This window comes from Leptidea sinapis, chromosome 42 (genome assembly GCF_905404315.1).
Source record: "Leptidea sinapis chromosome 42, ilLepSina1.1, whole genome shotgun sequence".
NCBI lineage: Eukaryota > Metazoa > Arthropoda > Insecta > Lepidoptera > Pieridae > Leptidea > Leptidea sinapis.
In genome coordinates, this window is record NC_066306.1 from 3,953,299 (window position 1) to 3,976,910 (window position 23,612).

General features: G+C 35.2%; 2 protein-coding genes across 3 annotated transcripts in view; one reads left to right on the forward strand and one right to left on the reverse strand.

The window, feature by feature from the left end:
* Window positions 1-23,612, reverse strand: part of LOC126976781 (5'-nucleotidase domain-containing protein 3) — a 197,100-nt gene that overhangs the window by 82,805 nt on the left and 90,683 nt on the right. The window lies entirely within an intron of this gene.
* Window positions 1-23,612, forward strand: part of LOC126976729 (dynein axonemal heavy chain 8) — a 103,039-nt gene that overhangs the window by 11,760 nt on the left and 67,667 nt on the right. For both annotated transcript variants that reach the window (XM_050825230.1, XM_050825231.1), the window contains exons 13-30: window positions 553-698; window positions 1,583-1,727; window positions 3,116-3,214; window positions 3,885-4,011; window positions 4,901-5,003; window positions 5,784-5,949; window positions 7,275-7,410; window positions 8,458-8,569; window positions 11,129-11,193; window positions 11,808-11,967; window positions 14,638-14,770; window positions 15,707-15,824; window positions 16,889-17,031; window positions 18,048-18,228; window positions 19,598-19,805; window positions 20,968-21,097; window positions 22,839-23,002; window positions 23,110-23,253. In XM_050825230.1, coding sequence (XP_050681187.1) covers window positions 553-698; window positions 1,583-1,727; window positions 3,116-3,214; window positions 3,885-4,011; window positions 4,901-5,003; window positions 5,784-5,949; window positions 7,275-7,410; window positions 8,458-8,569; window positions 11,129-11,193; window positions 11,808-11,967; window positions 14,638-14,770; window positions 15,707-15,824; window positions 16,889-17,031; window positions 18,048-18,228; window positions 19,598-19,805; window positions 20,968-21,097; window positions 22,839-23,002; window positions 23,110-23,253 — 2,480 coding nt within the window. The remainder of the gene's footprint in view (window positions 1-552; window positions 699-1,582; window positions 1,728-3,115; window positions 3,215-3,884; window positions 4,012-4,900; window positions 5,004-5,783; window positions 5,950-7,274; window positions 7,411-8,457; window positions 8,570-11,128; window positions 11,194-11,807; window positions 11,968-14,637; window positions 14,771-15,706; window positions 15,825-16,888; window positions 17,032-18,047; window positions 18,229-19,597; window positions 19,806-20,967; window positions 21,098-22,838; window positions 23,003-23,109; window positions 23,254-23,612) is intronic.

Below are 23,612 nucleotides of genomic sequence, written 5' to 3' on the forward strand. Positions count from 1 at the left end.
TCAAATACAAAGTGCTTTGTGGTTTCAGTTTATATATATATAATTCTGATAAAATAATTAGTGATCACCATTTGCTATTTATTAGATTTTTTACCTGTTTGACCTGATTCATGCCGTAGAATTCCACCTTCGCACAACACGCCTCAAATTAGGATATCATTCCCACCATCTGGCGTTCATCCAAAGTGTGGTATTCAAGGAACTTTCTTCCACGTACAACCAAGCTGTGGATTGAGCTGGCAAAAACTCTAGTGTTGAAAAAAAGGTAGGCTGTGGTGATCATAGGTTACCTGTACGCTCGTTTGCCCTCTTTTTCCATTAAAAAAACACCTCGCTTCGACATGCCTGTTAAAAACTTAATAATAATAATGATAATGAAAAAAAAAAAATAATGATCCGATACCATCTGCACCATGACTTATAAATGAAGATGCCCGCATGTTGTTTAGGAAGTTCAATCCAAACCACGCACGCGGAATATGAATCAAAGCAACTATGCTAGTAAATATCATGCCTATAAATCATGTAACAAGAATTGCAAAATATTTTCAGAGTGTAAACAAGTGTCCTACAACGGAGATAGCGTTACATTTGTTGAAGCGCTTTGAGAAGCTGAAGTTGGACTGCTTGTACCTCGAGGATCAGTACTATGATCTGATCAGCAACTACACCGCAGAGATAGAATCGATACGAGATCGGTATAACTCACCATTATCTTTGCTAATTTAGAATAGATTTTCATTCGTAGCACTATTGTGTGGGGCGTGTCAAAACTGCGACATTTTTTAATTAAATACCCCGCAGCCGCTCTTTATATGACATGTCATATGTAATGAAATGATATTGACTGATTTATTTGCGAATATATTATAGGTATTTCTAAGTCAAAAAATATAGACTCCGGGTAAGTAATTACCAACATATTATAAACTTAGATAATATTAGATATTTGACATTATTAACTTTCTCCGAAACACGCTGCATCTCATGGCATAAGAATAATTCTGATCAGATCAGTAGTTTTCGTAGTATAACAGAAGAATAAACGGCTCTCCATTTATAAGACGTATAGATAGATATACGTGGACAAAAGCAATTAAACAACTGAAAATTTTCATAATATTTCATTATTAAAATCTTATTGTAGTACCTATATATTTTATAAGAAAAAGTCACTAGACGGTCACAATGCTGCCCATTACAATGCAGTACTGCTCAGGAAATTGGGTGAACTCAGAATTCAGAGAAATACCTAAGTCTTTCGCAGTAATTTCACTAGCTATGGCGCCCTTCAAATAGAAACACAAAAACACACATTAGTGCTTCACCGTAGAAAAAGGCGCCGCTGTGGTTCCAACTTAGTCGGCATCCTGTGCTATGAAGCCTCCCACCTCCTCTTAAATCGGCATTTATTTTCTCAACATTGATGTCAGTTCAAACACTACCACCGCTTTGGTAACAAATAGCGCTCTGAGAGGGAAGAAACAGCGGAAGAAACTCTCTAATGATGATGTTATAATGCACGCCTAAGATAATACTATCATTGTCCTTAATAATAGTTATTAAGAATAGTTTATTGTAGGTATAACGAAGAACGTGAGAACCCTGAGCTACCTAGGAACATGCCGCCGGTTGCGGGAAGAGTCATGTGGATACGATTCTATAATAAGAACATCAAGGGTCCGATGAAAGAGTTCATGCAGCACCACGAAGTTATCACTCACATGGTAATATAAAACAGGGTCAAACTGTATTGTGATACAAGTTTATATTAAAAGGCATTTATTTTCTCAAAATTTATTCCTTTAGAATTCTTTTTGATGTTTTTCTAACATTCTAGTATATTACTACAGTACAGTACTACCGCTTCGGAAACAAATGGCGCTCTGAGAGAGGTGAAGCGGCGCAAGAAACTGTTCTAGAATTCTTTTTTTTTTTGCGCTCTTATTAATCAAATAAACATTGTACTGTCATTGTTATTTCTATGAAATAATCATAATATTAACGTGACAACTAGGCCAAAATTACGTCTTTGATTTCGGACAAACATGCGGGCGGAAAAGATATGAAATTCCATTTAAGGCGAAGAGTAAGCAGAAAACACGCAAACATGGTGTTTTTAGACAAGTTTTGTGGTGAAAGTATAGCATTTGGAGCTATGAACACTACTTAATCCTGTTACACATATCCTTAAGTCTTATTTGTAGGTTGCTAATGCTGGCTGTTGGTTATAGTTAACACTACCGAGCCTTTTTGAACTACCACTTTTCTTTGAAGTTAAATAAGTTTTTTTGGCATGGCGTGACGCATTTTTTGGTACTTCTCTCAGAAAACTTATTCTTATAGCTTGTACTTTTTTGTGTAGGTTCATTTAATCTGATTAGTAGTGAATAACGAGGATTGTAAGCATATAAACTGTTTTCCACACAATAATTTTGAAAATATTGGCTTTGTTACATAGATGGCGGGCCGGCAGCCGTGAACTCATATCGCTCAAGGTCGCTGGCATTTAGTGTCGCCTTAACGTGTCATTTTTTATATTTGGCTATGTAAAATTAAATTTGTAACTAAAATTTATGAACGATCGGAACAGCGAATTAATTAAGTTTTTAAGAGATAATGATACTGACCTTATTTTTATACAAACTATGTAGCAGTCTTTTAAATATTGTTTTTAAAGATTTCACATAGCTCTCCGAGTTAAATTTGTACACCTATCTAATATTTGAAATTTATTTACTAACGGTGTTAAAACTAGTATGTGCAGGATAGAAAGTGCGATTCCTCACTCAGTTTTATTGAAACCCTCGGCTTCACCTTGTGCGTACAACTGCACTAGAAGGAAGTGCTAACATTATCTCCTTATTAATACTGGACGATTTGTACTCACTTTGTGTTCTTATACGTTCTACGATAAATTCAATAAATTTAATAAAATTTGTAAAACCTTTACCAAAATGGTACCTACTCCAGTAAGTCTTAGTGTACTCAAATTCGACAGTCTTTTAGAATGTAAAAAAATCGGATGACTTCGTTTGACTTATACTTAGTTAAAAGTAAAAATATTATATTTGTTTATTTCGCTATATAATATAATTTTATATTGATATTCCAGAATACCCAGAGATGTATAAAGATTTACAACGTGATGAAAATCGTATTCACAGAGTTTGAGCTCATATACCACAGCGCTTGGGCTGAGAATGTTGGACAGGTATTTTTATTATGCGAATTGTAATTTTGTTTCTCTAATTGGAGAATGCGATAGACTAACTGACAACAGAGAAGAGTTTGTAAACTTGTTTTATAAACTGGAACTCTTGAGAAAATGCGGAAAATGTCTTATTTTATTCATAAAAGCTAAAAATTTGCTGGTGCAATATATCAATTATTTTGATTGGCACTGGTACAATTTAAATATAGCCCAATAATCTCTATGGCGAAGTTTGAGAAATGAAATTCATAAATTTTTTGGTGGAGTTTTTTTGTTATCCCTTTATTTTAAGGATACACACTTATATCAATGAACTTTAAAAGAAAATCAAATTAAATCAGGGTCGTTCACTAATGAAGTTAAAAAACATTACACTTATAAATTTCAATGTTAAACATGGTTAAATGGTAAATTTACATACTAGGTACGACTTCGGAAAAGTTTGGCTTTAATAAGAAGAAGTGGCATGATACTTATTGCCACTCTTTTAAATCAATATTTGTAAATAATCAACAGCGAGTAAGTAAACTGGAGTTGTTTAACGTACAGGCGACCTGCAAGTTGCCTTAAAACTGTGTGTAAAACTAAAATAATTTATGTGGCTGTACTTTTTAGATAGAAACAGGATATTCGTACAAGTTTGACGAATACCATACGTATAAAATTTCAGGTTCGTCTCGGCCTGATAGCCCCGCTTTTAATAAGACATCCAACAACTAATATGTACATCGTAAACTTCAGTATCTATATACCGGAATGTATACGAGAAGTGGAATATATGTGGCAACTTGGTCTGAGTAAGTGTTATTTTTTATTTTAATATTTTCTACGTTCTGCAATATATTTTTCTTCTATTCAAGACTTGGATGTTTGGTTTGATTGATGATTTTTTAAATATATATCAAATAGGATTTAAAATTCACTTATTCAGCGTCAAAATCTACCGCCTACAATCCGGACACGAATCAGGAAGAGCTTCGTACGTCAATCTGTTATTACCTGTCACTGTTTCTCGCAGATGCAACAGCGCCGCAATGTGCGAGCGAGACGCATTATATTTGCGCGAGGGTGACAGAGACAGGTAAATAACAGGTTAACGTACGAAATTCTTTCTGCTTCGCGTCCGGACTTTATTCGAAAAGATATGCCTCAGATCTGAGTAGAACTTAGCGAGCCTCTAATTTTCCTAATAATATTTCAGTACAGTAATATTTCTTCAATAAACAGCCTAGGGATGGCCACTCTATTCCCAAGGTTAAGTATTAAGTTATTTATGCTATAGTAACCTTTAATACATAAACGTTTTTTTAGCAATACATGCGTTTTGCACAATTTTCTGGCATCATGTTCTGACAACATATACATAGCCCCACAAGATTTACCAAACCGAATAGGAGGCAAAATCACAGCTATATATTGTGCAATAATTTTAAATCTATTCTGAGAAAATATAATAAAAAGCGTAAAAGGGATTTATTTTCTCAAAAATGATTCCTTTAGAATTCTTTTTGATGTCAGTTCAAATACCTCACGGTTTCGGAAACAAAAGCCGCTCTGAGAAAGAAGAAACTATTTTTAATAAAAATAAAGGTCTCTCCATTGAAAAACTTCAATGACGCAATCGCAAAGTAGTCCACCACTGTATGCAATTTTGAAAATTTTTATTGATTACTGTTTCTTATCTAGGTGTTCCAGATTCAGCACAAATTGTTGCCTTTTGTAAGAATAAAATATTTGCTAATTTTGAACGAATGAAGCACTTGGTTGAGCGGAATGATCAAATTAGAAGGTAACCCTTTCATTTTTGATATTATAAAAAAGCTGGTAACATTCCTTACGACTGTTATAACAACTGGTATTGTACGTATTCATTAAAACTATAATTAATAATTAAACAAGAACTCTTAGTTTTCATAACTAATGTTGTTTGGTCTTAAATGGTATGGACAAAGATCTCCAGTCCATTGACAACGATGACAGGCAACGTTTCTGTAATTCCTCGGGTGATCACTTAACATCGAGTGATCGTCCATAAAAAACTATATACTTATATGTTTATATAGGCCTAAGTGTATTTATAAAGTACCTACATGACTTGGATGATGGAACGAAGCCTTTTTGTGTAAGTCTAACACTGAGATGTATAGAGCGTACTTAGACATTGCTCAGACTTCACTTACGTAAAACTTAGCTGAGTGTGATAAAACGCGAACTTGACTTTTGCATTGCGCTATCTTATTTTAAGCTCAGAAAAAATTCAGCTGTTAAATGACTATAAAAACGAACTCAAAGAAAAGATTATGCTCAGCTTACACTCAGCTAAGTTTTCCAAAAGTATAGTCTGAGCAAAGTCTAAGTGATGTCCCGTCCTGTGATCCTCTGGTGTTGCCAGAGAATGTGGGCGGCTGTGATCACTTAACACCAGGTCACCCGTACGCTCATTTGACCTCCTATTCCATAAAAAAATAACGCTCTATAGATCTCAGCCTGAGTCGCACTTGGCCGGTTCTTCGAAGCGTTTCCCTGAAAAGAAAAATAAATTTTAACATTTAGGTATTGTCATTTCCAGGAGCATGCCTAAACTGTACCTGCCATTGCTACGCGCGCAGCTGATCAAAATGGAGAAAGCGTTTCAAGCTGGCCTGTCAACTATCACGTGGGTTTCTTTAGAGATACCCGCATATTGTGAAAAGATTGAGAGCGTACTCGACGAGGTCGATCTATTTGTTAAGGAGGTAAGATTTCAACACATTTAATTGAAAAATAGTAGCATAGTTGATATACCTTCCTTAAAATATTGTTACTAAAATTATGACCTGGCATTTTTCATGGCCCCATGGTCGGCGCACAACGATGGATGGTACCAGTGACTCGCAAAGTCAAACCCATAATTAGAAGAAGTTCCCTTTAGGCTACATTTATTTTAGTGTAAAAAGTTCAGTACAATAGTATAAGCCTCTAATTGCACATAATTTGAAAAAAAAAATTTAAGTTATACTTCTTTAGGCTCGTTATAAAAAAATGATGAGAGTGAAATTTTAAAATGCGTGCGCATCACTTTAACATAAAAGTAAAAGGTTGAAGTTGGTCTTTAAAATTTTCTGACGTTTGCGTCATCCGTTATTTTTTTTTTGTTTCTTCGTTCATTATTATCCTTCAAGGCGTTATTCGGCTTCAAGCACATACAGCCGTATTTATTATTTAAAAATTAATTGTCAAAGGCATCTTTGCAAGATTTCTAAAATTGTTTCTTAAAACGTAGAATAGCACGGATTTTTGCTTCGTTAGGCCAAAGAAGTATAACTTCTTGCGTGCATATATTTTTTTTTAATCTACGTAAGTATAGTTGTATCTATTATATTGTAGCATTCTACGATTTATTTGGAATGTAATAAAAAGTTACGATATCTGCCGCTGAATAACAACTTTGCACGACGCGTCACAAACTTAAATACATACTCATAGTATCGTCACCATCTGGATGTCTCGTTTTCTTACATAGTGGACATAACCTATTTATAAACAAAATGGAATAAACTTCGTAGCCCGGTATTATCGGAACGATACGACATGGCTACCATATAAAAATAGCTTACGTCCTCACATTCTCCTCGAAGGAATCACAGGAGCATTATCAGCCTTTTATGTTGGTATAATCATATATATAATGTACTAATCTATAAAAAATGCTAACTATCAAATTTTTAGACATGTCTTTTTATACACAAATAAAATTTGAAAACAAAATTTTATGAACGATGCGGGACTTGAATCCACGACCTCTCGCGTTCCTTGCGAGTGCTCTACCAAATGAGCTAACCGTTCGAGTCACGTATCGTCATAAAATCTTGTTTGCTTTGTTCAACTCTCAGGTTATGGTTTCATCTACAGGATCTACTTTACAGTTGATAACCTGCTCAACCCCAATATTTACATATTAGGATAATGACTTGAGATGTCGCTATTGTAAATCTAAACAATTTGTTATGTTTTTAAGTGATAACCCTCATATTATATCCTTTATATATATTCTAAAGGAAATATTGTATGTTATTTCCAGGTAGTAGACATGAAAGAGGCACGTATAGACGCAATATTACAATCTATCACTAAGTCGATGCTGGTATTCTTGCCGGAGAAGGCTGTCGATCCCAACGTATTCTACGAGGAAAATCTTGTACGGCGCGATGATATTGGTACATTTACTTTCCATGACAATACTATAGTAGTCGATAAAGGCTCCATTAAGATATTTTCTTCTTAGTCGTTCCCTCAATGCGGAGCATCGTGATCTAACAATCAACGAGCTATCTCCATTGATTTCGTTGCTTCGCCTGGTGGAGTGCGGCGCTTATATCTTCAAATTTTCGGAGATTTGATCCAATCACCATCTAAGACTTGGACTATGGCCTCTAGGTCTTTTACACTCTATTTTTCCCCGTCACCAGCAAACGCTCAAGGTTGTCTGCTTCTCTGGGTGCCTTTATGGCCAAATTATCGCACTATGCGCTGCAAGCAGACCGTGTACAGACGCTGAGAAACTTCTCTCCTGAACTGCTTTAAGATGCAGATGTTTGTGGGACGGGGCGTCCATGGTACACGGAGCGTACAACGCCAACACCACATTTCAAGGGCTTGTTAAAAAAAAAGTCGACAGTGGCACGGTGCGGCACTACGTCCAGTTGTATGGCAACGCTAATTGTATTATAAACTTACGGCCGTTTTCAATAACGTATCTCTAGTTACGGATATATTGCTGTCACCGTTTAATGAAAAGATTTTATCTGTCCATAGTTATGTCCGATATAGTTATAGTACAATGCTTAATGTCGATGGTCGAGGTTATTGAAATGTAAGTAAGCATAAAGGATAGATTTGTCTACCTCTAGTAAGTTAAACTAAGGATATATAGGTTATTGAAAACGGCCGTTAATGAGGTGTATTCGTAGGATTACCTAATATGTCAGTGATTGACTATTAAGACTTGAGTACCCTTGTACCTGATCTGCTTGCAAGGAAAAAGTTACATTTCCAGCTTAATTTATGTTTTAATGTTACTGCAGATAAGGTAAATTGTATCAGGTCAATTTAATTTTTTTTCTATTATTTAAAATAAGAATAAGTATTTTAATCTTTAATTTACTTTCCATCCACGTGATCTCAGTAACTCTAGTAGACCGTACACTAAAAAAAGTGATCAATTGTTTTAATAATAGCCTATTATTCTCTATATTATATTTCAGCGATGGATTTACAACAAAAGTCTTGTAACGCAGAAGTTGCGGTAATCGAGCTTATTAACAAGTTTCTTGATAGCGTACCGTCAAAAGCGATACAGGACCTAAAAGATAATTGGTAGGTATTATTTATTTTTAAACGAAACCCTTTTAGTCGAGTGGTCTTCGTGTAACGCGTATAACAACTTGTTGCAGGCTGCTTCCTGCTAAGAACTTTGTATATTTTTCAACGACTGAGTGCCTTTTCACGTGCATACGGTCACGGCACGGTCGCTATGCTGTGATAAGTAGTAATGTATGAGCTACAAGGACAGCTTTCACATGGCACAATGACCGTACCGTGACCGTGTATCGCCCGTGCTTATCCACTATAAACACGGTTTTGCCGCGGTAACCGTCTTTGCAGTAATGTATTCACTTGTATGAACACGGGTGCAAAACGGCGAAGTTTTCCGTTTTGTACCTCGATAATATCAGCCTAGCAAAACTCTAAAAAAAGCGATTGACTCGATTGAATGAAACGTGCAGTCATTGGTAGAATGACAGGTGACGGTTATAATCTTGTTAAAAAACGGAGATAGCCGAAATCCACCACGACTTAAGCAACAGTTCGCTTTCAAACTTAGCCGGATACTTCGTCGCCAATCGCGGCTCTGTAATTACGACTATTTCAAACTTATGTCAAATGACTGCACGTTTCATACTAAACTAAATTTAAATTTTACTAAGGCAGTCCCACCTATTATAACATAGTGTTTATATCCTCTTTGGATAATACTACGACCACCCTTCGCCGGTCAATCATGCGTAAGCCTTGCCACGGTGCCGTGCAGTTTAGACGTCAACCGTATGCATGTGAAACGGCATTAAGAGTATGTGTTGTGATTCAAGCATATAAATTGCAAAGGTCACCTTGGCATGCAATCCACAATAATCACGTCGGGTTTGATGTTAGTGGGAGAAGTTGACATGTGTCAGTCGGGGCCGTGGCACATGGAAGTCCGTAATCTGTGCATACTCTTAAGAAGAAAAAAAAACCAGTGTATTTGTTGGATGCTATTGCTAATAATGATAGTTATCACGACCATCATGTTCACCAGGCATCCTTACACAAATAATGAATTCAAGTTCTAAAGGTTGATGCATGCAGTACAGGGTGATTTATATTAATACAGTTAATTATTTATTACTTTTTATGTAATAATTAATTAATTTAAACACGATTCATACATTGGATCTGACAAACTTATTTTTTTTATATATAACAGCCATTGTAAAATACTCTATTTGATTGAAAAGAGTGGCAGTTGTGATTCTTGTATGTTCTTCTCACGAGCTCTACTTTTTCCGAACATAAGGTAGATTAAGTAATTTAAAAGAAATATATTTTATAGTGTAAATTCAATAGCGCTTAAGTTAAGCCTAATTGAATAAAGATCATTTGACTTTGACTTTGAAGACTGGCGTGATTGTAGGTATGCATGTTCAACGCTATATCACAGCTGATTATGAAATACCGGGTTCGCTTAAAAAAAAGGCATAAAAAGGCATTTATTTTCTCAAAATTGATTCCTTTAAAATTCTTTTTGATGTCATTTCTTATACTACTAGATACTATTACCGCTTCGGAAACAAATGGCGTTCTGAGAGAGAAGAAGCGGCGCAAGAAACTCTCCCAGCATTGTTTTTTTGCGCTCTTTTCAATAAAAATATACAATACTAGCTGACCCGGCAAACGTTGTTTTGCCATATAAAGTATAATTCACGCGATAGTTTTATAAGTAATAAAATATTGCCTATATTATAGCCTGTACATCATTTTGTTCTATTGTCAATAGTTTTTGCAGCGCACGCAAAAATAGGTTTTCGATTTTACACCTTGTGTTACAAAATAGCAATTTTATTACGGATCCCTAATTTTGAACAAAAAAAAAACAGCCTATAGCCTTCCTCGATAAATGGACTACCCAACACTGAAAGAATCATTCAAATCGGACCAGTAGTACCAGAGATTAGCGCGTTCAAACAAACAAACAAACAAACAAACACTGCAGCTTTATAATATTAGTATAGATTGTACAGTGCTTTCTATCGCTATAAAATACTCACAATCTAGTCCCAGGCTGTCCGATCATTTAGATATTCAGCTGTGGAGTAATAGGATTTACGACAGAGCCATTTTTTTTATAAAACATTTAAATTTATTTATAGATAATGCCTGAACAGTGGCTGGGACTTTATTATAGAAGTGTATACATTTACCCTTAAAGCTATTATGTATCTTATGAAGCCTACTAGAATTAGCCACAAGCAATCCCTTATTTTTAATGTTATAATAATGAAAGTCACTATTAAGAGCAAAAAGGTGACGATTTTTGTGAACGTATATTAAATTTTCATAAATGTACTGAGAATGAACAGTCATAATATTCATTACTTTAAATTTTTCTTTGAGAGACTGTATATAACCAAGCTGATATATAGCACTTGGCCGCAGGAAAGTATGCAAAGTTTAAGTAAAACTTGATTTAAAAACGGATTAAATTGTTTTGTTCCGCTTTTTTGACCTTATAGTATTGAAGAATAAAAAAGACTACACCGAGTAGGACATTCACTTTGTATAGTTTTCCGATGTAGGTACATAACTTATTTTAATGTCAAACGTTTTTACCCGTAGGTTGGATCTCGATAAGGCTTTGAAACCGGTGACTTCTGCTACACGAGTTTTTCCAGAAGATGCGGGTGAGTAAAACATTGTTTTTACGAGTTCCTAAAATAATAATAAGTGTTAGATATTTTAATGGAATTATTTGTTATTTTTCTATGTATCTGTCAGATAAAACATAATTATTATAAAATAATACAGTCACACTAGGCTAGTCAGTCAGTTTTTTTCGCTGTTATGCCATATTTCACCGATTTCATTGTAAATTTGTAAGGTTGGAGGATAAACGTAATTTATTAACTCTAAACTTTGATAATTTATGTATCTAGATAGACTGTGACAGCAGTGAACACGTCGAAAAAAATAGCGGCAAACTGTTAACCTCTATTTTCACCAAACTGACACACACTAAAACAAAGTGACTGACGTATCGCGAGTGAATGACGTAGCTTATCCTGCACACTAAAGTAATAAATCTAGCCTGTTATCATGCGTTGCCTAGCATCAAGAGGCTCTATCTTGACGTATAAATTATCTAAGATTATAAAGTTTAACTATGAAGCGCAATATAATTGAATTTCTCGGACAATATCGCAGGTGGAACTCTTGTTTTCATATACCCAAAATAAAATAGGATTAATTATTGCTTTTAAGAGAAAGTAAATACAAATGTCATATAACTTTTTTACAGCATTTTTAGAAATCGAGAATCCGGACGTGTTTCAGCCATTACACTCGATAAACGAGTGTAATGAACTGTTCGCTTATTTTGCAACCAAGTGTTTGGAATCCCTCATCAAGTGCACCCGCACTAGTTTGGATCTGCTTAGGAAAAGAGCTTCTGTGTCCAGGTAACACTTGTAAATATACATACCGTGTTATTACAAAAAAGTTAAACATGTGTTGAACACTTGTTTTAAAAAAGTTCTATTACAAATCTGTGTCTTTCTGTTGTTTAGCGTTCGACATTCTTTGGACATTGATTTTATTTAAACACGAGTGGAAACTTGTCTATGGTGTATCTAACGGATAGATCATATTTATAATATGTAAGATTTAGACTATATGGTGACAGATAGTTGACAGCTGACAAAAATTGCGTTCCGTTCCTTTAACTGTTCCTGTACACTTCAGTTTAAAACACAAGCTAAATATTGTTGTGTAATAGAAAAAGATAAAAAATAGAAAACTAAAACGTCGCGGTCGTTATTGATAAGGTCACTGACGCTGTTATAGTTAGGTCACTGTTTAACAAAACAAGTTTCTAACCCATGTTTAAATTATTTTTTGTAGTAACACCAATAATATCTATTCAGTAAATGAAATTAAAATAGTATTTACTAAAATCACTGACAGAAGTTTTTATTACTGATCTCTCGCCATTGAAGAATAAGAAAAACTTGAAACTTATTTTTTAATCTATATATTTTTTTGTGAAATAACTATAAATTAAATTTAATGGCTTTGCCACAAAGATGTCATACTGTTTTTACACGCTTTTTGTGAGCTTCACATGTTTCTTTGTAACCGACTCATTTTGGCGCGATTTTGACCCACTTGACCCAACGGCCAGATTTTGTTGAAACTTTAACGATTTATCGCCGACTGATACTCGTAACAATACGTTAATTAGATAAACTGATTCCATTTTTCAATTTGTAAAATATGATTTTTGTTCATTTATATAATATTCATCTATTGTCGAAAAGGCAGGAATTGGTGGGAATTTGAAATTTCAACCATTATCTTTATCCGATTTATCTAATATTAGGAAATTTTCGAATACCAAAAGAATTTAATTTTAATTTTAATTAAGCATGTGTTTTAGTTTTTTTTCAACATTTTTTTTATTCTAAATGTATTGAGAGACATTGTGTCTAGTATTACATGAAGTTGTTCAAGAAATACAAAATTATTATACAATTCTTATTTTAACCGCTATTCAAATATATTCACAAGCTTACACAATAATTGTCAACTATTTGGAGCCTCACTATTCTCAACTAAAAGCTTATTCTTTAGCAAAAACTATGTAGCTCAGTTAAAGGTACTGTATTCTTGTAACATCAGACGAATCACTAGAGATTTGCCGGGCTTATAATGTGTCAAATAGAAGTACATATTAAGGCATAGCGCCCTTATAACGTGTTAACTAAAAGTACATATGAAGGCGTAATGGCCTTATAACGTGTTAACTAAAAGAACATGTGAAGGCATAATGGCCTTATAACGTGTTAACTAAAAGAACATGTGAAGGCATAATGGCCTTATAACGTGTTAACTAAAAGTACATATGAAGGCATAACAGCCTTATAACGTGTTAACTAAAAGTACATATGAAGGCATAACAGCCTTATAACGTGTTAACTAAAAGTACATATGAAGGCATAACAGACTTATAACGCGTCAAGTAAAAGTTTATATGAAGGCATAACAGCCTTATAACGCGTCAAATAAATGTACATATGAAGGCAAAACAGCCTTATAACGTGTTAACTAAAAGTACATATGAAGGCATAACAGCCTTATAACGTGTTAACTAAAAGTACATATGAAGGCATAACAGCCTTATAACGCGTCAAGTAAAAGTTCATATGAAGGCATAACAGCCTTATAACGCGTCAAATAAATGTACATATGAAGGCATAACAGCCTTATAACGCGTCAAATAAAAGTACATATAAAGACATAACAGCCTTTTTTAGAATTCTTTTCGATGAATTTGAAATCCGACAATTTTAAATAGGTACGTGGTGGGTGATAATCGAACCGAGTGCACCTTGTTGAGAGTCATCGGTTCTACTTATTACGTTACCGACGCTTCATGTTCTTGTGTTAAACTAACTACTTAGATAGGGCTTAGAATAATAAAGTATTTATCGTAACAAGTATTTAAGACACTGCTAACTTTATGAGAAGTGACGAGATGAGCATCAGGATTCATAAATATCCCAAAATTCTGATGAATGTGAATAAACAACTACCCTCACAATCGCCTATTAAAAGTTCGTCAAAAATGTCCGAGTGGCGTGGTATATACGTTTACATTGACTTGTACAGATAACATTAAAACATTTATTCAAATCTACTCCTTATTTCCTGTCAGTAATGTTGAGTAAGCCTATTTTATACACTCATTTGATTAAGAGTTTGATTATGGTGCGAAAGAGACGGATGTGAACATGAGGTATGAACATTTTATTTCAACAGCTAGTTACACAATTTTGTCAATTGAAGGCACTTACCAGAAATACGACACGCCATTCTTATTGAGTTTAGATATGCTGTTATTTGGACAGTATTTCAATGAACACTTTTTAATTGCGTGGCGTTGTATTCAAAGCGCGGTCGTAACAACTCACCGTAATTGCGATTGCCACTTTTTGAGACGTAAGATATTACGTTTCATAATGCCATTCGAAACACTAATGAAGCACACTGTAGTACTTGGCAGGAGAAGGTGCTGGTGTGGCATCGACCGAGCTGGCAGCCTGATATTGTTAATTTGAACTTAATTTCAGTTTCCTGACAATGACAACTGACCCAGTAGAACAAAAGAAGCTCAGGCCTCTCATGCTTACAATGATGTATCTTCAAATACCCAGGATACTCATCAAGCCCACTCTAGAAGAGATTCAGTCTGCCTTCTCTCAGGTTTGTATTCATGATCTTGAGATTGTTAAATTTATACTGATCTGCCCTCGTTTCGCTTCTGTTATCTATATATATCTATATGAGATAGAAAAGTGGCCAGGATTATTACTTTAGTGTGCGTAACAAGCTACGGCTTATAATCGCGATTTGTATGTAACTTTGTGTTAGTTTGCGTGACTTGCTCAAAATAGAGGATATCTGTCAACTTCAATTTTTTTCGAACATTTCACAGCTGTCACAGTCTATATAAAGGAATAAATGAACTTAATCTCTATCTTTTATTTCTCAACTAATCAACTAATTTGTTGTATTTATAATTTAGGAATACGTGAATAAAAGATTGTAGGGTGCGCCATCTATCATCTTCTATCAGTGTGACCGTTTACCTTTTGAGTGGAAAGTATTCACACGGGTCACCTAGTACCTATCGTAAAAGGTTGCCTATTCTATGTATCTCTTGTAGTTTAGCACAGCGCATATCCAATAATTACTTGTATAAACGAAATCCTTTTACCTTGGACTCCTCCTCGCGTCTTATTTCTCATTGCTGAGGGTTGTTCAACTTTTTGACAATAGTTCGCCATCTGTGTCTGTCTTTGGCTACGTGCAGTGTGTCATGAAGTCCGGTATCCAGAGATGTGCGGATTTGGTCAGACCATCTTAAATGGCTGCGACCACTGGGGCGTATCCGTCTACCTTCCCAGTAACCATCAGTTGTTCGAGGTTGTGGCCATCTTTTTTGGAGATCTTATCTGGCGACTATGGACTACATTATTGCAAATAAAATTTTGTAGTGAATTTAGGCGTATTGAGCACTTTATTTTGTGGATATTGAATAACACTGAGCTATCACTCTCGGCTATGTAATGGTCAATCGTCTAAATATCAATATAAAAATATATAATGTACACATATTTGGTTGCATTACTTGTTCAGGTCGTTTTGAATTGCATAATGGACATTCACCGCAATGTATTTATGTGGGGACAACAAGATTTATTGAAGAAGGAGCAAATAGCTGGCCGGTCGCTTATTACTACCAGGAGCTACAGCGGTACGTTATTAAAACTACATTAAAATGTTGTTAAAATTGGACAGAGAGTGTTTCCGTTCTTATCAATGTGTAAATGCATATATATACATATCTATAATGTGGTTTTTGTCATTCATCTTATTAACCTTAACCGATATAACATCATCCACGTTGGTTCGGTTGCACAGGCATTCTATAATCGTGTGTTTCGTTATATATATATTTTTTTATGAAAATAAGGGATGAGACGAGCAGAACGTTCAGCTGACGGTAATCGATACGAACTGCACATTACAATGCCGCTCAGGATGATTGGGTTTCTCAAGAATCAGGATTCAAAAACCCAAAAATCCTGAGCGGCACTACAATTGCGCTCGTCATCTTGAGACATAAGATGTTAAGTATAATTTGCCCAGTAATTTCACTAGCTTCGGCGCCCTTCAGACCGAAACACAATAATGTTTACACATTACTCCTTTACGACACAAAAAATCGCCGTTGTGGTACCCATAATCTAGCCGGCATCCTGTGTAAAGAAGTCCCACTGGTAAATAATACATAGATACTCCTTACTTTGCATTGCGGGCTGTATTATTCCCAAATCGATATCGATAAGTTTAGAGCATACAGATCGGAAACGCAAATTTGTGACCTCGACTCTTGGAGATGGCCATGACATTCACATTCTATGAGGTGAGATATCAGGAACGGAGTTCCTCACGGCTCTTCTTTTACTTTCGTTTTATTTTTTTGGTGATTAAAGAATTAGCGTTAATTACCCTCCATGCCACTTTCTGTCTCTATATCTGCAGCTAGAGATGTTAGATTCTATTCGGCGAAGTTCGAGTACATGACGCTTTTTTGTTACTTTATATAATATAATGTCTATCTACTGTAACCTGCGTAAAAGATCTTTTTTCTAAAAATAAAGGGACAGCACAGAACATAATTAATAATAATAGTAAAGATGGTAATGAGTCTGTTGGTCGGGCCACATGACTCCTGGCAAGAAATAGGAATATATTTTTAAATTATGATTCTGTTTTTTTTTCAAACTACCACATCTATAACAAAATTTATTTCAGCTGGCTCACGGTCCGGGTCAAGTATGACCGGAATACGAAATTATTTCCGGATGGTGTCCGAACATAAGGATATCGTCCGCGCTGTGATGGCTCTCCAGGGAATGATGTACATGTACAAACCGGATATCGAGAAGCTACTTACGGTTATTTAATTTAACTTTACTATAAACAGAAGTCTCTACATGAAATAATTAAAAATAAAGTACTTAAACTAAAATGCAATAAATTGCCCAATTAAACATTCAGTCACAAGCCACATTAACGTGCCACCTAGCCAAGGAGCGGAGAGGTTACACGCATAACATAGGCCAGGCAATTTTGCAGACCACGTTTATAAATTTCATAAAAAAGAAATAAAAAAGAAATTAAAATAGAACAATCTCCAGATACTTTTTGTTGTCTGTAAAATCACAATCAATCTCAAATATACGCAGTGAATTGTGTCCAATCTCTCTGTCCGCGCCTCGCTCTCCGTACTACCAACGTTCCATACATTTTTTTTATTTTTTTTTATGGAATAGGAGGACAAACGAGCGTACGGGTCACCTGGTGTTAAGTGACACCAGAGGAATCACAAGAGCGTTGCCGGCATTTAAGGAAGGTGTACACGCTTTTCTTGAAGGTACCCATGTCGTATCGTCCCGGAAACACCGCACAAGCTCATTCCACAGCTTCGTAGTACATGGAAGAAAGCTCCTTGAAAACCGCACTGTGGAGGACCGCCACACATCCAGATGGTGGGGATGATATCGTAACTTGTGGCGTGTCGTGTGAAGGTGTAATTCGGCGGCAGGAATCAGGTTGCTCTTCAAACACAACAACACAGCTCTTCGGAACACTCCGCGTGATAAATGCGGTAGAAGACACACAGTGAAGCGACGTCTCTACGCAACGCCAAGTGATCCAGCCGTTCACAGAGCGCTAGGTCCCCAACATTACCGCTTTAGGGCTTATTTAATAAATTTAATAAAATGAAACTAAAATGTGTTACTCACAGATGCCCGATAGTATTTTTGTAAGTCAAAACGTGTGTCGTCAGTGGCGTAATTATAAACAAACTGACAACTGTACAGTTACAGTACAGTAGTAGTAGTACAGTTACATACCAGTGTATGTATTAAACTTTTAGGGGCTTATCGTAGAATAATAATATTTGTAGGTGTATGGGAAGTTCTCCCACTTGTGGGCTGAGGATAGAGTGGAACAAGTGCAAGCCTTCGTGGACTCTAATCCTTTGAACGTGATTGTCCAAGACATGTTCAAGAAATATGAGCAGCAGACTGAGGATGTTCTCAACTTACCCAAGAAACATATTGTTGGCTCGATACAAATAAATATGGGTATGCGAAAATAATACAGTAACCGTTCTGATATCTAATACATTTTTATGACCATAATTTAATTTATGTTGGTTAATAATAGACGTAGTTCCTGAAAAACGTTCCAAGCCACAAACATCACATTTTAAGGAATTCGTGTTTAAAGTTTAATAAATATTAGTGTATTCCATACATTTGGGTCGCGCTACTAAGTCATGATGTCATTTAAAGAGTGACAGTAGGGCTGCTATTTTTTGTCAGACCGTATGAATCACGTGACCAGTTTTGTGATCTTAACTCAATTGCAACATGATTGTGGTTTGGAACATTTTTCTGGAATTACTTCCTTCTTTAATGAATTGATGTGTGATTGTGAATACAAATTTCATAGCTCGGAAAATTAGTTCGTAACACTAACATAATATGAACTATAGCCCCCTCCTATATTTATATATAATTGTATCATTAGGTATAAAATGAATCACTTGAAACTATCTATTTATGAACGTATATCAAAAATCTATACACTTGTTTTTGTCAAAATAAAATGAAGTGAGTAGTTTAAAGGTAACGATAGTTATTGATTCTGCATTATTCGCGCTGCGCAAAATTCTCGCGTGACATCATTGCATCGAGTGCACTTGTATAATTAAACAATTTTTTGCGCGATTTATAACCTAGGTTCTAAAGAATCATTAAGCGAAAAATTTAATAAAATAAACATTTTGACTGTTGCTTCTCAATACATTTTTGATAATGTTTTGTATGTTCATAAGCACATTGAGGAATTTTCTAGAAACTGTGACATTCATAATGTTAACACGAGGAACAAACATAAACTTGTTATGCCTACTACTCGGTTGGGTCGAGTTAGTAAGTTTTTTGTTGGGCGATGTATATGCTTCTACAATATGATCCCAGAAAATGTACAAAACAAATGTGTTATGAAATTTAGAAGAATTGTTAAAAAACGTTTGTGTGGGAAAGGTTATTATAGCATAAACGATTTTCTTAATGACACCACGGACTGGGAATAAAGCGAACACCCTCAGGCTCTTTAATTATAAATGTTTATTGTACGATATTGTAATCATATTTTATATTAAAAAAAAAAGCCCGCTGAGTTTCTTGCGCCCATTCTTCTCAGGTCTGAGGCAGTCTCTTTTGAATGGGTGGTAGTTTTTGACGTTCAATAAGTGATTTTAAATCCTATTTTGAATAAAAATATTTTTTAATTTGAATTTCAATAATATGTAAGTACACATAGTACACACTGTTCTACTTATAATGGTAAGGATTCACGCATTTCTGGAGAAGTGCCATCGGCCTGTCATTTACCAGTTTATAAGGTAAAGGATGTAACCAGGGCTGTGTCTTTTTATGATTTTAGAGAATTTAAAATTGGGCCTGCATGTGGAATCTGTGGAATGGAAGCGTATTCTTGGTAAATTACTGAGTCACGCCTACAAAGAGAGGGTGGACAAAATGATGCAGTTCATTAAAGACAGAATGAAGACCATGAGTAAGAAGATCAAAGACTTAGACGATGTGCGAGTCGCCATGCTTTGTCTGGAACTTATCAGGGAAGAGTTTATTGGGTATGTATGAAAAACAATTGCTTATTTAAAAAAAACATATTAAAATATTAGAAGAGAAAGAAGCAAAATGGTTCGCGTCACCTGATATAATCGAAGTGGTGGTAGTAGTTCTGAATAGAATTGAATAAGGGATAAAATCAGAATACCACATCACTTTATTCAATTGAAATAGTAGATTGTTAACAGAGGGTCGAAAGAATCAATTTCCGAAGTATTTAGACGCCCGAGCCCAGCAAGGGCGGCTATAGTGCGAGTAGGAATTGATTATTTTACCCGTGTGAAACACTCTACTTTTCATTTCGAATATGAGGAAATAAAATTAGTGGTTTACCTAAATTCTTTATTGATAATATATTGTCAAATTAGGACGATTTATTGTAGACTTTAAATTCACATTGGCTGTTTAGAAAGTCACATGGCCGCAGTATTTTTTTTTTTTTTAACATAAAACTTCACAGCTGACAGCACTTTGCTTTTTAAAATTCATCCCGGCCCTTAGGTGGGAAGTAATATGTATGAGTTTTTCCATCTCTATGGAGGGAAGCAGTATTTTCCACCCAATAATCAGATCAAAACAACATAACTTTCCGAGTATGAGAAATGAAAAATATTAACTTGCTGTTTGCTCTTTGGTGGCCACCGTGTAGTACGATGTTAAAAAGTTAGCGCACAAGACATGAATCGCCGAAAAAGTCATTCACAGTATTAAAAAATTGTTATAATAGGCAACCACCGCGAGCGTGAACAGTGTCGCAATAGTTCATAAAAACAAACAAGCGAAAATTATTGTTTGAAATTTGACATTTGTCGCCATCTTTTCCACTGCACCCTGACGAATTGAGTTGTCTGCAAATATTTGGACTTCTCATAACATTTTGCATTTTTTTTTATTTACTTCTTGTCCTAAACAAAATAATCGAAAATATTAATGTAGAGTAGGCATGTAGAGATATCGCCCGAACAGCTTAACCTCTGTAAGTCACTGAGGAAAAACAATGTTGAGAAAACTAAATCCGTAACGTCTATGTGTTGACAATACTAGACGAAGGTCGCACTGTAATTGAACAAAGCATATTTATTTATATTGTGCCAATTTTCTGCTAGCTTTATCGTAGTTTCTACCACGAAGTAAGACATATAATGAGAAATGGTATTGTTCTAGTATGGACATGGAGCTAGACCTAATTGAAGAAAGTTACGCCACTTTTGTGCATTTTAATGTAGACATTCCTAAAGACGATATGGACATGGTTTACGGATTACGATACGCCTTCCAGAACATGCTATTAACCGTATGTATTTAAAGTTTATGTCAATACCTGTAAGTTGCAAAACTTCATCTCATTTGTAGACGTTTAACTAATGTTTATAGAAAATTTATCTTGAAACAACAAAACAAACTTTGGCTACTTGTGTATTCCATATAATTGTTAATATATTGTATAGATATTGAATTTTTGTCTGCATAACTTCTTTATGCACGTGTTTTCTTTATGTAACTTGTCGAATTCCATAGTCTTAACAAGTTCTAATTTTCAAAGTGAAATCCCTCACTTCCGGGATTAATTTTACAAATTTAAGTCTAATTAAATAGAGTCCTCCACAGTGCGGTTTTCAAGGAGCTTTATTCCACGTACTACAAACCTGTGGAATGAGCTTCCTTGTGCGGTGTTTTCGGGACGATACGACATGGGTACAAAAAAAGCACGTACCCCTTCCTTAAAGGCCGGCAAAGCTCCTGTGATTCCTCTGATGTTGCAAGTGACTGTGGGCGGCGGTGATCACTTAACACCAGGTGACCCGTACGCTCGTTTGTCCTCCTATTCCATAAAAAAAACCTGAGAGTTGAACTATACATACGTAGATTTACGAACCATACGTCACTCTAACGGTTGGCTCCGTGATAGAGCGCTCGGACGGAATCCGAGAGGTCGGGGGTTCGAGCTCGCATTGTTTTATTTTGTAATTCCATAGTGTTCCATTCCATTCCATTGTTCATTGTAAAGATTCATGGGTACAAACAAGCTGTGGTTTCTACTTCTCTTCGCAGTGTTACAATGATTAGGGTACTGTGTGTGATTGAGTTGGTGTTCACAGGGCGTTTCGCATGCTCGTTTGTTTTCCTACTTCATCAAAAAGTAGCAGTGTACACACACCAAACTTTTTTTATCGCATATTGGTGTGATACATTTAGAATTCGGTCATCAATTATATAAATGCTTAGACCTATTCAGAGATTCGTTGCCAAGGTTTCGCAGAAATATAAAGGAATATATTGTAAATAAATAATGAATGTGTGTTCTTGATTTGTTTAAAAGTAGTTTGGTGGATTTTGTTCATTTCCTTATTTCATTATATAATAGAATAGTTGTTTTATAACTTATACCACTTATTTTATATAACTACTAGCTGTCCCCTGTTAACAGACGTTATTCTGTACATATATTTTTTAACAAATTAATTTGACAAATTCATAATAAACAAAATATTGTTATTTATGAATTTGTCAATAATTTTTCAAACCATCAAGAATTTTTTCTTAACGTATGCTCCTTGTTGTTATAATGAAATTGTTTCACAGTTGAACTGTCAAACCGCGCGTCAATAAATTCTCTCACAGAAAATATGTCCAAATAAAAATAATTATGGGTTCCAAATCGAAATAAAAGTATTCTATCTCTTGGACTAAACTGCACTCCATGAAGTAATCCCAATTTAAATCCGTTCATTAGTTTAGGAGTCTTTCGCGGACAAACAACGTCTCACGTAATTTATATATATCAAGATTTCACACATATTAACACAAGTAATTAGCATTTAGTAATAAGACCTTTTGTAACTTTGCATAATTATAAATGTAATATTGTAATCACCACTTGTGAATTAAAATAAATAAATAAAATAAAAATCAATGCCTTGTGATCGGCTTAACCCTGAAACCACACTTTGTTGTAACTAAAAAATGAATATCAGTGCTTAAACGATAAAAATAATCTATTCGATTTGTTTAAGTATTTTCTTGTTTTCCTTTAGTCACAACAAGTTCAGCAGCGTATAGTGGATATGCAAGGTCCTTTACAAAAGGAACTAACTGACGGCGTGGCTACTTTCAACGAGGATGTGCTGAAGTTTGACGCAGATTATGACAGATTTGGGCCATTGACTCCTGGTCTCACAGCTAGAGAAGCCAGTGATAGGTAAAATATTATTATTAATTATTATTATTAATTAGGTTACGGTGTGTTGCGATATGATTGGAGGCATATTGCATTGCGGCACACCTTAAATTATTTATCATTTTTAGAGTTATCATGTTCCAATCTCGATTTGATGAGTTATGGCGTCGGTTCGAAATGTACTCAAATGGTGAAAAGTTGTTCGGAATGGAAGTGAAAGATTATCCTATTTTACATCAGAAGAAAAAAGAATTTAATCTTTTGAGTAAACTGTAAGTATTAGTTGCACTTTGTTCGATGCTAATTTTACATTTTATTATTTGCCTTATTCTCAAACTCAGATTTTTGCTATTAGTCCTTTGAGTTCTAATCTTTTATGGAACCTGTCCAATTCGGATGAGCAGCGTCGGGGAAGCACCGTAAAATCTTGGGTCAAATACCACTCTATCTCAGGAAGAAGGCTTTTAATGAGCGTGTGTTGCCGGTAATGATATACGGAACGCATACGTGGTCGTTAAATATGGGCCTTAAGAGAAGATCATGGTCACAAAGAGGGCAATAGAGAGGGCTCGGAGTGTCCCTGCAAGATCAACTCAAAAAATGAGGAGGTCCGTAGGAGAACCAAAGTCAC